This window comes from Chionomys nivalis, chromosome 2, assembly GCF_950005125.1.
Source record: "Chionomys nivalis chromosome 2, mChiNiv1.1, whole genome shotgun sequence".
Classification (NCBI taxonomy): Eukaryota; Metazoa; Chordata; class Mammalia; order Rodentia; family Cricetidae; genus Chionomys; species Chionomys nivalis.
Genome location: NC_080087.1, coordinates 85044226 through 85060536, shown reverse-complemented (window position 1 = coordinate 85060536; position 16311 = coordinate 85044226). Strand labels below are relative to the sequence as shown.

The 16311-nt window shown below is 47.1% G+C and overlaps 1 protein-coding gene across 1 annotated transcript; it reads right to left on the bottom strand.

Moving 5' to 3' along the window:
* Nucleotides 1-3060: 3060 nt before the first annotated feature.
* LOC130862559 (histo-blood group ABO system transferase 2-like) lies at nucleotides 3061-5542 on the bottom strand. The gene is made up of 2 exons (XM_057752196.1): nucleotides 4476-5542; nucleotides 3061-3094 (listed from the first exon to the last, which is right to left on the bottom strand). Exons 1-2 carry the CDS (start codon nucleotides 5540-5542, stop codon nucleotides 3061-3063), a joined length of 1101 nt encoding a protein of 366 aa, XP_057608179.1.
* Nucleotides 5543-16311: the final 10769 nt, after the last annotated feature.

Below are 16311 nucleotides of genomic sequence, written 5' to 3'. Positions count from 1 at the left end.
AAAATTTAAAAGGGTCCTGAGTTGTTAAATGTATCAGACACCTAAGAGAATAACTGACTTCTCTGCAGGCTTTGTACAGCCAGTACGACAAGGGGCTTAAATAAAAGTGTGTGTGTGTGTGTGTGTGTGTAAGTCAATATTACAAGTGTTTCACATAAAAGTGTGTGTGAGTGTGCATATGTGTAAGTGTGCATATGTGTGTATGTGTACATGTGTGAGTCTTTCCCTATCAATCTCCACTTTAGTTTTTAGTCAGGGTCTCTTACTAAGCCTGGACCCCACAGATTCAGCCAGACTGGGAGGATCATCTTGCTCTGCTTTGCAGTGCTAGAATGCTGCAGCACGCAGTTCTTGGAGACTCCATGTATGTATATTGTGTTTACAACACCTCCCCCTCCAACTCCTCCCGTGTCCCTCCCCCTGTAACTCATGGCCTCCTTTGGTTTAGTTGTTACTGTTACACACACACATGCATACACACGCACACACTTATATATAAATGAATTAATATGTAAACTCAACCTACTGAGTCCATTTAGTGTTGTTTATATGTTTTGCTTTTAGGGATGGTCACTTGGGGTGTTGGACAAGCAACCAGGGGACTCATCCCTGGGGAAGACTGCTTCTCCCTCTCTTGGGAGGCATTATTTGCCTGTACATCCTCATCTGGGGCCTGGTAAGGTTTTGCCTATTCATATAGGCACTAAGTGAGGTAATTCACACCCAGGAAGACAAAGACTGCATGTTCTGTCATATCTGAGGTTCCCAGCTCCAAATCTTCAGATGCAGGTCTTTAACCTGAAGGAACCACAGAAACCAGGAAAATAAAGAAAGGACCATGGTGGGAGGCAGGGAGGAGCAGGGGTGCTGTGGAGGTTGAAATGCGCAAACAAGGGGGTGCTTTAAATGTGGGGGGAAGGAAAATAACAGTAAAGGAGAGGGAGAGAAGAGAAATAAGCAACACTAAGTCTGTTTGGAAAAGCCACAGGGCATATTTCTTTGTGTTTACCTAAGACTACATGTAATATATAGGTTATGGGTATGCATATGTATAGAGTTTAAAGGAAGTCACACTACAATGCTTCCTTTTAAGAGCACAGACTAACACAACCCCACTCTCAGGCATGGGAAACTCACTTTTGGGGTGTTGGTCAGGTGGAGTCCACTGGTTGCCTCCCAGAACTCAATCAAGGGTGAATACCTTTTGCTGAAGACACCATGCACGATGGACACAGGACTTGGAGGAATCAACCTAGGCCCAGAAGCCCCCTACCTAGGGATGGGTTTTCATAGTACCAGCAGATGCTATGCAAGCCACCATGGGAAAAAAGCAATCCCTAGTCTACCCAGTGATACCAGCAAATCACAACTATGACTATCCTGGAAAGACGTCTCCAAAGAAGCAATAGTGGCCTTGTATCTTGGTGGCACCTAACAGCTCTCCAATTGGACTTCCAGCCTACACACAATATGGAAATTCATGCCTGGTACCATAAACCTACAACTACCTGGACAGTGAGGTCATGGAACCTAGAGGGGAACCTACTACAGGAAATTCTGCACTCTGGATACTAGCTTTATATCCACTGCCAAGAGCAGCTCTCTCCTCTCCTTAAAGAAGTTTCTTTAAGCAGCACATAGAGACCATTATAGAGAATAATTAATGTGGGATTCCCCTCTGTATGCTGGGAATATGTTTTATTACCATTAGTTAATAAAGAAGCTGTTTGATCAATGGCTTAGCAAAGTCAGGCGGAAAATCTAAACAGAGATGTATAGAAAGAGTAGGTGGAGTTGAGGAGTAGCTGCCGAAGGAGAACGATGCTGGAACCATTCCGGTGGTGATACATAAATTAATAAAAATGTGTTAATTTAAGATATAAGAATCTTATAGCTAGCTAGAAATATGCCTGAGATCGGCCAAACTGTTGTAATTAATATAGTTTCTGTGTGATTATTTGGGTCTGGGCAGCCGAGAAGCCAACATGCAGACTCCACTTACAAATAATTCACCATGGTGCAGAGTGATGGTGGTGGAGGTGATAGAGGTGCAGGTGGTGGTGGAGGTGGTGGTGGAGGAGGTGATGGTGGAGGTGATAGAGGTTATGGTGGTGGAGGTGGTGGTGGTGGTGGTGGTGGAGGTGGAGGTGGTTGGTGGTGGTGGAGGTGGTGGTGGTGGAGGTGGTGGTGGTGGTGGTGATGGTAGAGGTGATAGAGGTTATGGTGGTGGAGGTAGTGGAGGTGGTGGTGGTGGAGGTGGAGGTGGTGGTGGTGGAGGTGGTGGAGGTGGAGGTGGTGGAGGTGGTGGTGGTGGTGGTGGAGGTGGTGGTGGTGGTGGAGGTGGTGGTGGTGGAGGTGGTGGAGGTGGTGGTGGAGGTGGAGGTGGTGGTGGTGGAGGTGGTGGTGGTGGAGGTGGTGGTGGTGGTGGAGGTGGTGGAGGTGGTGGTGGAGGTGGTGGAGGTGGTGGTGGAGGTGGTGGTGGTGGAGGTGGTGGTGGTGGTGGAGGTGGTGGAGGTGGTGGTGGAGGTGGTGGTGGTGGAGGTGGTGGAGGTGGTGGAGGTGGTGGAGGTGGTGGTGGTGGAGGTGGTGGTGGTGGTGGAGGAGGTGGTGGTGGTGGTGGAGGTGGTGGAGGTGGTGGTGGTGGTGATTGTAGTGTTGTGGTTAGATCCATTTGATACATCTACAAGACAACACTTTAACGCCCAGGGAACATCACTGAAAAGGAGGCAGAAAAACTCTAAGAGTCAGAAGACCTGGATGTCTGCTTTGAAAATGTATCCTTTTACATATGACCAGAAGCCACACCCATGAAATCTCAACAACCTGGCTGCCTATGCACCTGTTTATTTATGTTTGGGTCCTCACATCTGTGCAGCAGTTTACTGACTGAGCTACTTCTGCTGCCCCATTAAAAATCATTTTTAATTCTAAGAGACATGCTTTCATGGCAATACCAACTTCCTATTTGCTACAAGTACGATTTTCCTGCTGGTGGGAAACAGATAAATCACAACATTGACAGTGTCAGGCATAGCCTGGCAGAAGGAAGGGAGATCGGCTTCACTCTGGACGGAGGCTCCTGGCACTGTGGACACTGTACAGGGACAGAGAGGCAGCCAAGGGCTCAGCAGCCTTCATTTGGAATCATGCTTTTCCACATGCTGATAAAATCTTTCCACTTCAGACAGAATCTAAAAATAAAAGTGTACTCATTCGTTTGTCCAAGGGGAGGGAAGTGGCACAAAACAGGACGAAGGAACCAAAAGTCTGTGTCTAGGAGACCTTTCCCCTGAGCAATGTCTTCTCTGATGCCTGGTACCTTCCGTCAAGCTGAGATATGACACTCTTCTCTCTTTAGAGAAACTTGATGAGGGCAGGCCAAGAACTTACACCTGAGCTTGGAGACTGGCCTCCCTGAGTGTGTGTGTGCGTGCGTGTGTGTGTGTGTGTTGGGGTGTGTGTGTTAGGGTGTGTGTGTTGGTGTGTGTAGTATATGTGTGTATGGATGTGGTATGTTTTATGTGTATTGGTATGTGGTGTATGTGGTGTGTGTGTCTGTGTGTGTTGGTGTGGGTGTGATATATGTGTGTGTGGTCTGTGTGTCTGTGTGTGTTGGTGGGTGTTGTATATGTGCATGTGTGTCTATGTGTGTTGGTGTGTGGTGAGTGTGTGTATGTATGTGTGGTGTGTGTGTTTGTGTGTGTATGTTGTGTGAGTGTTAGTATGTGTGGTATATGTGTGTGTGGTGTGTATGTGTGTTGGTATGTGGTGCATGTGTGTGTGTCTGTGTGAGTCTGTGTATGTTGGTGTGTGATGTATGTGTGTGTATGAGGTGTGTGTCTACGTGTGTCTGTGTGTGTCTGTGTGTGTTGTATGTCTGTATATCTGTGTGTGTGGTTGTGTGTGTTGTGTGTCTGTGTATCTGTGTGTGTTGGTGTGTGGTCTATGTGTATGTGGGTGTGTGTCTGTGTGTTATTGTGCTCTGCCACATTTGGGACTTTGTTGACAACTTTTCTCAGAGTTCAGCGAAAAGTGGGGCTACCTTTTTCTGTCAAGCTGGTTTTAAACGAAGAGAGTGTGCTGAGGGTGGGGACTAGAGAGATGGTTTGGTGGTCCGAGCATTCGCGGTCCCTGCAAAGAAGCAGAGTTTGTTCCCAGGCACTCACGTGGCTGCTCAGACATCCTTAACTCCAGTTCCATGGGGTCAGATGCCCTCTTCTGGTCTCTGTGGACACTACACACATGTGGTGCAAGTATGTACGTTCCGACACTCCTACACATAAAATAAATCTTTAAACAAAGAGAGGGAGCATCCTAAGTGGATGGTTAGAGTGTAGCAGTGACCAGCCTCTCTCTCTCTCTCTGAATAGTTTGTGACAATGTCTTTATTATGTGTCTGCATGTAATCCTTAGGCAACTCCAGAATTTTAACACGCTTGACGAGGCTGAACAAATTGACGTGTTCACCCACCCACCTCTCAAAAGCCATCTTCTTATTGAACATGTACTCTAGAGAGAGGATCTTGGTGGGTTTGTGGTAAAGCAGGTACTTGTTCAGGTGACTCTCGCCGTGCCCCAGGGCGTCAATGTTATTGGACTGATCTGTTACGATCATCTGGTGACAGGCCGCAGTGAGCCTGTGTATCTCTGCCACTGATCCCCCAAACAAGGAGCCTGTGTAGTAAAAGTCCCCCTCATCGTTTGGAATATAAGCTTGTGACTTAGGCCGCCGTTCGTAGGGTAATACCTCCCGGCTGGCCATGTAGAAGCTCAAATGGAGGGTGGCAAACAGAGGAGAGAGAATCTCCACACCCACGTCGTGCTGGAAGGTGACGTCCACATCGGAACACACCAGATAAGCCACCTCCTTGTGAAAGTGCTGTTTGGAATAGACGCTGATGAACTCCAGGCGCTGCCTGGAGATGTCCTTCTGGTGCTCAAAACTCGGGATCTGGAAGGTGATCACTTTTCTTCCGCTCTGGAGGGGGATCCGAGGAACGGCGTGAGGTTGGTCGGTAAAGATGTAGTAGTTCACCCTGTGCCCCATCATGAAGAACGTCTCCGCGGACCGTAGGAACTGCTCCAGGTACACCGTGTAGTTTTGAGAAGCAAACACAGTCAACCCAATGGTAGCATTCCGGAGTTGGAACTGCTCGTTTAAGATGTGAACGTTGAAAGTCCCTTCCCACACAATCGGGGCGAGCCAACTGGTCAACACAAGGACATCTCTCCTGGCGGGTTTCAGTGCACTTGGCTGGGGATATATCAGTTTTGGTAATGGATTATCTTGCAGCCAGTACTGTTCTCTCTCAGCCACGACTGCCCTGATTAGCTCAGTCTTGTGAATCTGGTTCTTCTGGTGCCAGTAGCCAAAGATGGCCAAGGCCAGAGCAATGAGAAGAAAAGTCACTTGGTGATGTGACAAGTAGTGCATAGACAATGTCCACAATGACCTGGCCGTGGCCCACGTCCGATAGATGTAGGCTGGATCTGTTAACGCGCTCAGTGCCCTGCCCCTGCCAAGAGACGACATGAGATGCATAGCTCATGGGACATGCATGTTTCCTCCTGAGCCCCTATCACAGTTCAAGAGGTACCTGAAAGCAGGGTGCTCAGGGTTTCCCAGTGGAGGACGGTTCCAGAGATGCTACATAAGTTCTTAAATTCAGTTTTGGTTTGAGGTTACGCCAAAAACTGGCTCAGGAGGACCCAGTCAGCAGGCGAATGGATCTTCAGGGCCAGAATGCAGAGGTCAGGGCTCCTGAGACAGGGTGATGTGAACACTGAGTGGATGAAGGGCAGATTGTGATGAAAGCAGGACAGGCAGGGCCACCAAGGGGTCAGAAAACCTGTGCCCTACCCTTCACCCTTCCTGGCTTGAAACCCTCATTTATATGAGGCACCATTTTAGAAACATGACCTAGAATCCCGGTAAGAGAGGCAGGAAATCTCCAGGTCAAAAGTTGCTTTCCATTAAACCCCAAGGAGTGATTCAAAAACCCTCAAGGGTCTACTTAGGAGGCAGGCAGCCATACACTGTGTTTAGGGCTGGACCATCAAATTCTTATCTTATTTTGATCCCATAGAAGAAGCCTGTGTTGAGTGCTGCAGGACCCTCCAAGCACAGATGAAAGCCCCAGAGATAGGGCTCACTAGACCTGGATGGCATGGCCTACCGGAAAGCGGAAGCTGCCTCGTCAGCCAGATGCTGAGTGTGAGCTCTTGCACCCCGATCTACCGTCTCTCATACTTGTCTTTTGGGGGTTGTTTTATGTCTTACTTTGCTCTCTGTTGCTGTGATAATGACCACGACCAAAAGCAACATGGGGAGGAAAGGATTTGATTGGGTTATAGGTTACACACAGTCCATCATCAGGGGAAGCCTGGGCAGGAACTCAGGGCAGGAACCTGGAGGTGGGACCTGAAGCAGAGACCACTAGGGAGTTGCTTACTGGAGTGTAAGCTCCTCCTGGCCTGTTCAGCCAGTTTCCTTATACACCCAGGACCACCTGTTGTAGGGATGGTACCACCCATGGCGGTACCCACATCTTTTCTCAATCAAGAAAATGTCCCAATGTGACGGAGACATCTTCTCAGCTGATGTTCCCTCTTCCCAGGTAACTCTCATGTGTGTCAAGTTGATGGAAACAACAACAAAACAGGATGTTTTACCAGCAAATTCTTTTACCTAATACATGTGTGTATGTGCACTGTGTGGCATGCTTGTGCATGTAGATGTGCGTATGTGCACTGTGTGACATGCTTGTGCGTGTAGATGTGCGTATGTGCACTGTGTGACATGCTTGTGCGTGTAGATGTGTGTATGTGCACTGTGTGACATGCTTGTGCGTGTAGATGTGTGTATGTGTGTGGCATGCTTGTGCATGTAGATGTGTGTGTGTGGCATGCTTGTGCGTGTAGATGCGTGTGTGTGTGGCATGCTTGTGTGTGTAGATGTATGTATGTGTGTGGCATGCTTGTGTGTGTAGATGTGTGTATGTGCACTTGTGTGGCATGCTTTGCGTGTAGATGTGTGTGTGTGGCATGCTTGTGCGTGTAGACGTGTGTATGTGTGTGGCATGCTTGTGCGTGTAGATGTATGTGGCATGCTTGTGCGTGTAGACGTGTGTATGTGTGTGGCATGCTTGTGCGTGTAGATGTGTGTGGCATGCTTGTGTGTGTAGATGTGTGTATGTGTGTGGCATGCTTGTGCGTGTAGATCTGTGTATGTGCAAGGGTGAGAGGAAACCTCCAGGTTGTTAGTCTTAGGAATGTCATCCATTTCCTTTGTAACAAGTTCTCATTGGCCCAGAGCTCAACAACTAGGCTTGATTGGCTAGTGAGTCAGCTCTGCGGATTATCCTGCCTCTGCCTCCCCCGCACTGGGATTTCAGGTGCGTGTCATCAGCCAGGCTTTTTGTTTGTTTGTTTATTTATTTATTTATTTATTTATTTTTAATCTGGAAAGTTGTCCTTTATTAATTCTATTTGTAAAGAGTTTGTTGTCTGTGTATGAGGAGCCAACTGATAGACTGTGTTCTGTTTCATCCATCTGTTCATCTGTCCCTACGGCAGCACACACTGCCCTGATTACAATGTTAGTTCCTGTATTGATAGCAGACATAAGGTGTTAACACATTCCAACTTTGACCTGCAATTTCAAAAGTAACTTAAGCCAGGCTTTTTAAAATAGATGCTTGGCCTAGAACCCAGGTACTGTTGCTTGCAGGGCAAGCACTCTACTGACTGAACGGCCCTCCAGCCCCACGACAAATTGTTTTTCAAATGTATCTTAGGCTTCCATTTCAGCTGACTCTCAGACACCACCCACCTGTGCTGTATAGTTTTATGTCAACTTGACACAGGTTGACGTCATCTGAGAGGAGGGAGCCTCAGTTAAAAAAAAATACGCCTCCCTTAGAGTGGGAAGTAGGCAAGCCTGTAGGCAAACGTTTTCTTAATTAGCAGTTGATGGGGGAGGACGCAGCCAGTTGTGGGTGGTGCCATCCCTGGACTTGTGGTCCTGGGTTCTATAACAAAGCAGGCTGAGCAAGTCATGAGGAGCAAGTCAGTAAGCAGCATCCTCCATGGCCTCAGCATCAGCTCCCACCTCCAGGTTCCCATCCTAACTTTCTTGGATGACGAACAGTGCTGTAGAAGTGTAAACCAAATAAACCCTTTCCAACCCAAGTTGCTTTGCTCCTGGGGTTTTGTTGCAGCACTAGAAACCCTAACTAAGACAGCGCCAGATGGGGAAGAGGGATGTTATTTGCTTATGTTCGCTACAAACACGCCTCCTCTAAGCACTTCTGAGTATGCGCCTCATCAAAGATAAATCTGACATGGACTCACAGTAAGACTGACAGAATACAAGGTAGAGACCCACGGCAGGAAAAGAGCATACACTGTTTACAAAATGAAGCTGAGTCGTGGTATTTATGTCTGCCTTCTTGTGTGAGGGGCGGCTGGAGGTGTGCCTTTCCATGGGCTTCTGCAGTCCCTTTAGGGCACTTCTGAGCCCATCACAAAAAGAAGGGGTGGATAGGGTTGTCGTGGAGCATACATTACTATTCTTTCTTAGAGACAAGGTTTGATGCAGCCCAGGCTGGCCTCACATTTGGTGTGTAGCTGAGGATAATCTAAATGTTCTAATCTTCCCGCTCCCCACCTTTCTATGCCTGGGGTTACAGGTGTGGACCACCATGCTTCCTTTATGTCACGCTGGGAAATGACTGGCTTGACCAAACCCAGTGCTCCATCTGTGGAGCAACACAGAAAGAGGAGCGTGGCCTTAAAGACTCAGCACACAAAGGCCAGTGACTCCCTAGTTATGGAACAAAAGATGGAAGGACTCGAGAATTCCAGCAAACTCTGCCTCCTGCTTAGCCACTTCCAAGAGAACACAGCGTACGCACTGTTAGCAGAGGCCCCTTCACTGCTCTGCAATACTCTTCCCTGTTCACTAGCGTCACTTGCCATGTGTCTTGGTTGCTTTCCTATTGCCATAACAAAACACCATGACCAAAGAAACTTATAGAAGAAAGCATTTACTTTGGGGGCACACAGTTCCAGAGCGTTAGAGCCTATGACCATCTTGACAGCAAGCATGGTGGCAGGCAGGCTTAGCACTGAGCAGTAGCTGAGAGCTTACATCTGATCCCCAAGTATAAGACAGAGAACAAACACCCTGGGAATGGAGTCAAGGACCTCGGCTCATGCTGCCCTTAGATTTACTGAAGATTATCCTGAAGCTAATACAAAGAATTCAGAGCATACACGGTGGGCCCATGAGGACATGGTGTGGTGGTTTGAATGAGAATGGCCCCCATAGGTTTCATGTGCTTGAATGGTTGCTCACCAGTTGGTGGAACTCTTTGAGAAAGATGGGAAGGTGTGGCCTTGTTAGAGGAAGCATTGGGAGTGTGCTTTGAGATTTCAAAAGCCCATGCCAGGCCCAGTGTCTCTTTCTTTCTGCTACCTGAAGATCCAGATATAGAACTCTCAGCTACTTCTCCACAGCAACAAAACACTAAGACAGACCCAGTCTCAAAAACAAAAAAGTCAGCCAAAAGGGAAATGCAATAACTGAGCAAATAGACCCATTAGCAATGAATAAACATTCACATGAAAGCAAACCATCTTTGTCTTATTTCCTTTTATTTTTAAAACAATTATTATCTATCATCTATTCTGAGTGTGTGTGTGTGTGTGTGTGTGTGTGTGTGTAACAGAACATATTTGGAGGCCAAAGAACAACTTGCAAAAGTTGGTTTTTCCACCATATGGGTCCTAGGGATGTAACTCAGGCCATTGAACTTGGTGACTATTGTTCTTACCTATGAGCCATTTCATCAGTTTATTTTATTATTTTTTAAAGAATTGTTTCTGTGTGTGTATTGTACATGTGTGTGCACCCACAGAGGCCATAAAGAGGTGCTTGATCCCTTGGAACTGGAGTTACAGGCATTCAAGAGCCTTCCAATGGGAGCGCTGGGAACCAAACTCGGGTCCTATGTAAGGCAATCTTACCCAACACAGGAACAAGTGCGTAGCTGGATCTATGGATGAACACAGACCTGGCAACAGGATGGGAGGTCTGGGTGATGAGCCAGTCCTTCGTCTCCTGGACCATACATCACTTAGGCTTTGAGACAAGCGTGAGCCATGTCTCTATGTGACCGCATGCTAACTGCTTCTGTGGTTGCTGTGAGCAGCTACCTGACATGATGTCCAGGACCTGTCCTAACTGTGCTCATCTCCAGATCTCTTCCAGCACAGGCCTTGAATGTGAGATTAAATTTAGTGGGTTTTTTTTTTCCTTTTAAATGTAAAAAGTACATGATCTTACGGTGAACCCACCTTTCTAGGGCTGGCCCAACACTCAAGGGAGGTGACAAGAGAGCATCTCCATCTAGAGGGGTACCCTAATCCTATATTCCATATCCTATAAGATATTCATCTCTGGGAGAATACAACCTGAGACAGACCAAACACTCCTGACTCCCTCCCCAGCTCAGCTTGTGGGAGTCCCTGAGAGCAAACACCACATGGCAAAGAGAGGTGTGCCCGTGAAGGAAGGAGGAGCTGGAATAATCTTTAGGAGTCTTTGTTACATCCCTGTGGCTTGTCCTGTGGAAGCCGGATTCTGGGAGTGAGCACATGGCCTGTGTGGACAACAGTCACCGTCCACGACTGTGTGGTGCTTGCCATTCTCCGCTGGCTTATTACAGGGACGCCTATAAAACCATTCCTTTTTATGGATATGTAATAGATTGCCACACATAGAGCAGATTAAGACAGCATCCATTTATTGATTTTTGCATTTATTTTTATCTTTGCCTTGAGGGGGAGCTGTGGAATAATCCTTTTGTACACTCGAATATGTGTTACTCTCATTGGCTCAATAAAAAGCCAACTGACCAACAGCTAAACAGGAAAAGGTTAGTCAGGACTTGCAGATAAAAACAAAGTGCAGGGAAGAAGGCGGCAGAATTGCCAGCGAGATGCAGAGGAAGCAGAAGATGATCATGCCATGCTGAAAAAAAGGAGTGTAGATAAGAAATATGGGTTAATTTAAGTTGAAAGAGCTAGTTACTAACAAGCCCAAGCTATTGGCTGAGTATTTGTAATTAATAATAAATCTTGTGTGATTATTTGGGGAGCAGGCAGTCTGACGAAAAACTCCACCTACAGAGGGGGGGGGATGCATGCTGTACGTACCTCCACAGTTCAGAAGATAATCTCAGAAAAACAACACCCATTTAGCATCTAACTTTTCTTGTTTGTTTGTTTTTGGTCTTGTCCCTGTAATTTTATTTTCTTTTTTAAAAATAAGCCGGGAGTTTAAACTGCTCCAGAAACCACAGAAAGAAAATGAAGGACACAGAAGAGGTTTGTGAGGTGAGGAGGGGAAGGAAATGGAGGCGCAGAGTGAACTAGCAGACCAAGCTGACAGGTTGGGATGGGCATTGGGCTGGACCAGGGGAGCTGGAGAGATGGTTCAGTGGCTAAGAAGCACTCGCTGCTCTTCCTGTAGACCTGGGTTTGGATCCCTGTACCCATATGGTGGCTCACAATCACCTGTAATTCCAGCTCCAGGGGAATCAATACCCTCTTTTAGCTTCTTTGAGCACACACACACACACACACACACACACACACAGCATGTACTCACATGGACATGTGTGCATACATATAAATAATTTTTTTAAATTGGAACAGCTTGGATGAGGTCTGCTTGGATTATTAGAAGGCCAAAGACAAGGTATGAGCTGACTGGGCTTGCGGAGGAAGGAACAGAGTGAGGGCCTCAGCAAGGGCTCCAGGAATAGTGCAGAGGGTTGCTTACGTTAGCTTCTCGGCCTGGAACTGCTAGGCCTGTTCTGACCACTAGAGGGCACAAGAACCACGATCCCTGTGCCTTCCACTGGCAGCTTCTGCTCCTTCCAGCCGCTGTGGCCCGGAAGCCAGCAGCAGAACCTCCGGCTCTAACTCCAGACTCACAAGATCTATTCATCGTTGATGCTCTCAGGCGTTTTCTGCGCATGGAAAAAGCACCTGAATTCAGTGGTTTTCATCCTTGACTATGTGTGAGAGCTGTTGGAGTTTTTAAAAATGCCAGTTTCTGATTGGAAAAATGTCTCAGTAGTTAAGAATGTTTGCTTCCTGCTCTTGGAGAAAACTTGGGTTCAGTTCCCAGCACCCACATGGCAGCTCATAACTGCCTGTAACTCCAACTCGAGGAGGGTCCAACTCCCTCTTCTGGCCTCTGTCAGTACCTGTATGCATGCAGCATATACACACAAATATGTGTTTTTATTTATATAAATATATAATATATGCATATATAATACATGTATTTTTTTTGGATTTTGGAGACAGGGTTTCTCTGTAGCTTTTGGTTCCTGTCCTGGAACTAGCTCTTGTAGACCAGGCTGGCCTCGAACTCACAGAGATCCGCCCGTCTCTGCGTCCCGAGTGCTGGAATTAAAGGCGTGGGCCCGGCTTTACATGTATTTTTTTTAAAACTATTTATTCATTTTTCCTGATTTCAAGCCTGATGTGATTATGCATGCTGAGATCATAATGATTCATTATGAAACAGAAGGGTCACAGAGAGTTCAGAACCAGCGTGGAGTATACAGCTAACCCTGTCTCAATCTCCTGCCCTCCCAACTCCTCCCCCTCCTCAGCCCTGTCCAGTTTAAGGCCAGGTCATTCTAGAACAGAGAAGATGATGATTTGGGGGGAGAAAGAGAACCAGAGAAGGGGATGGGGAGATGGAGGTGTGCAATAGAGAAGGATGTGATTAAGAACGATTTATAACAAATACACCGTATGTATGAAAATGCAATAATAAAACCCATCACATTGTATGCTAACCTTAAAAGTCAACTAAGCCAAGTGTGGTGGCACACACCTTTAATGCCAGCACTTGGGAGGCAAAGGCAGGTGGATCTCTGTGAGCTCCAGGTCAGCCTAGTCTACACAGTAAATTTTAGGACAGCCTGGCTATGTATTAACCCTTCCTCAAGAAAATAAAAATAATTAATTGAAAATTTCCTGATTCGTGAGCCTCCACCTCCAAAGACTATGGCTTTTCCTGGTCTGGGGTGTGGTGAGATTATTTATTGTTATTATTATTATTATTATTATTATTATTATTATTATTATTATTGACAGAGTGTTTCAACTTAGTCCAGTGGTGGCACACGCCTTTAATTTCAGAACTCAGGAGGCAAAGGCAGGTCGATCTCTGAATTTGAGGCCGGCTTGGTCTACAGAGTGAGTTCCAGGACAGCCAGGACTACACAGAGAAACTCTATGTCAGCGACAACAAAAAGGAAAACCCTAAACAGATTTTAGGATCAGAATGTGATTCCGTCAGCACAGCCTATTGGGTAAGCACAGGAACCTGAGCTGGGGTCCCCGGGATCCGTGTCAAAAGCTCAGCTTGGAAGTCTAGCCCTGTAACTCTAGCACTGGGCTGGCCTTGGACCCGCAGAAATCCCTGCTTCTGCCTTCTAGATGATACAATTAGAGCCGAGCACCACCAGGCCCGGCAGGAGTTTCCCATTTTGACTAGACTGGCTGAGCAGTGAGGCCTGGGATCTGCCATTCTCCATCCCCGAGGACTGTGTACAGACGGGCATCACCGTGCCGTCAGGGCCAGCTTTCTACACGAGTGCTGGGGGCACAACTCAGGTCCTGAGTATATGTGTGAGACAAAAACTCAGGAACCCACTCTGGAGGTTGCTAACCAGTCGCTATGGTGATGACATCAGTCCATTCCTGAAGACAGCGCCTCCGTGAACTAATCACCCCTGACAGGCCCCTTCTCTCAATACCGTTGCAACAGCAATTCAATTTTCAGTGACTTTGGAGGGACATTCAGACCACGGCGTCATTCCTCTCTCAAGTGTTTCTTTCCTCTCAGCCACCCTCCCCCAAACTGATATCCTACGATTTTTATTGAATTAATTTTCAGGGACTGTATCATGTGACTGGGAACACAAGCATCAAGATGGGACACGTGTGTCCCACCGTCCGAGTTCCTCCTTGGGCAGCCCTCATTGTTCTTCCTTCTGCATGGAGCTGTGCCCTTTTCTCCATCTGAGGGTTGTCATCTCTGGTCCTTTGTTCTTCCGCCCCACTCCAGAGCTCTGGGCTGTGGAGCACGGGGATGTGGAGCACGGGGATGTGGAGCACGGGGATGTGGAGCACGGGGATGTGGAGCACGGGGATGTGGAGCACTGGGATGTGGAGCACGGGGATGTGGAGCACTGGGATGTGGAGCACTGGGATGTGGAGCACTGGGATGTGGAGCACGGGGATGTGGAGCACAGGGATGTGGAGCACTGGATTGTCACTTCACTATCATATTATATCTGTCCTCCATTTATATTTCATGGGATCCACTCACAACACAACTCCAGAGGGAATGGAGCTAATTTATTCAGAGCCCCAGGTAAAAGCATTGTTGAGGGAGCCTGGCAGTTTGAGTTCAATCCCTAGGACCCATGTGAACCAGCTTTACAAAGCTGCCCCCTGGCCCCCACATGTCCACTGTGGCACACAACGGTAATTTTATTTTTAGTGTAAAACGAGGGGCTGGACAGGTGGCTCCATGGTTAAGGATGCTTGCTGCTCCATCAGCTGACCCCAGTTAGCTGTCAAGACTCACATTAGGTGGTTCATAACTGCCTGTAACGCCCCTCCAGGGGATCCAACACCCTCCTCTGTCCTATGGGGGCACCTTCACACACTTGGCATAGACACATAACATACAGATAAGTAAGAACAAATTGTCTAAATTTTTTTTTAAATATAAAAAGAGATAATTTATTCTGAGTCAAATAAGAGTGGCCACAGCCCAGGATCACAGACTCAGGCTACCCCACATGACCGCTGCCCTGTAGAACTTCAAGAGTCACAGAAGACAGTCACAAAACAACGCCTGTACTGGACACGTTGCTGGGGCCTTGAAGTTAGCAGGTGGTACTAGAAAGGGGCTAGCCTCTCCTGCAGGTGTCAGACCCTGGCTTCAACATCTTAGTGTTGGGGACCTGGAAGTCAGTGGTCTTCTAGGCAACTGTAGTCCTGAATGCATTACCTAGGACTCGAAGACATTGGGTCAGATGTGGAGGTCACTAATGCGTGGCTATTAAGGGGACTGAAGACAGGCTGAGATGATGCTGATTGCCCATCCCGCAGCACTCGGCCAGTCTGCAATTACAAGGTGTCTAACCAGTCAGCCCGCGCGGACTCCAAGCCAGATGCATCTTCTTCACGCAGGGCAGACTCTGCTCAATTGCTTCTGTCACTGTGGTGGAAATGTCTTCCAGAGACCCCCTCAAAGAAGGCTCACTGGTAATCTTTCCAGATACTGTTTGATCTTTTGAGACACTGTTGCCCCCAAATGACTACTCTTGCTTACACTTGGTTGGTTGCACCTGGAAGTTAAGTTAAACAACTGTTCTCTTTCTTGTCCTCCAGACCTTCCAGTGTCCTTCCAGCTACCATCTGGAACAGAAGCCCACCCCTCTCGAATCTCATTCCTACATCTACCAATTGTGCTGCGTGTTCTCCACGTCTCCCCTAATCTTGTTCAGATGTGGGAAGCTCCTTTCAGTGTGTCTTTAATATTTTACCTACTACTCTATTCTCTCTTTCTTGGAATTCTGGATTTATAGTCCAATATTATTATTTTTCTGTTATTTTCCGTGTTTGAGTTTTAATCTGCTAAGACTCTTCTTTATGTAACTTTTGTAGATAATGTTTCATTTACCAGCTTAATTTTTTTTTCCCGAGACAGGGTTTCCTTGTAGCTATGGAGCCTGTCCTGGAACCTGCTCTCTAGACCAGGCTGGCCTTGAATTCACAGAGATCCACCTCTGCATCCTGAGTGCTGGGATTAAGGGCCTGTGCCACCACACCCTGGCAACCAACTTAATTTTTTAAGAGTAAAATTTGTATGTGTTGTGTGTGTGTTAGTCAGCCTCCTCTCTTAGGGGTTTCAGGACGTACTCTCCTGTTTCTAGTTTCCTGGGTGATTTTATTCGTGCATCAGTGTGGAATTGCCTAGATTTTTTCCATCTTTTTGTCTATTAATAAGCTGGGTTGTTTATTGGCTTGCTTTGTCGAGTCATCCTTACCTCCCTGGCACAAAGGGGTCCGTGAACTTCAGTTCGCTAATATTTTTATCTATTGTGTTTGCGTCTATGCTTCTGAGTTCAGTATTTCCCATGCTGAAAACTGACAAACTGGTCAAATTTTGATTCATGGTAGTTTTGATAGGGGTTAAAGGGGCCC

What these genes read in the sequence shown, in the direction of transcription:
- LOC130862559 (XM_057752196.1), bottom strand. Translation starts at nt 5,542, where the DNA reads ATGCATCTCATGTCGTCTCTTGGCAGGGGCAGGGCACTGAGCGCGTTA. An exon ending in AAGAAGATGGCTTTTGAGAG is followed by an intron (nt 3,095 to 4,475) that starts GTGGGTGGGTGA and finishes GTCCCTGTACAG; the next exon opens with TGTCCACAGTGCCAGGAGCC.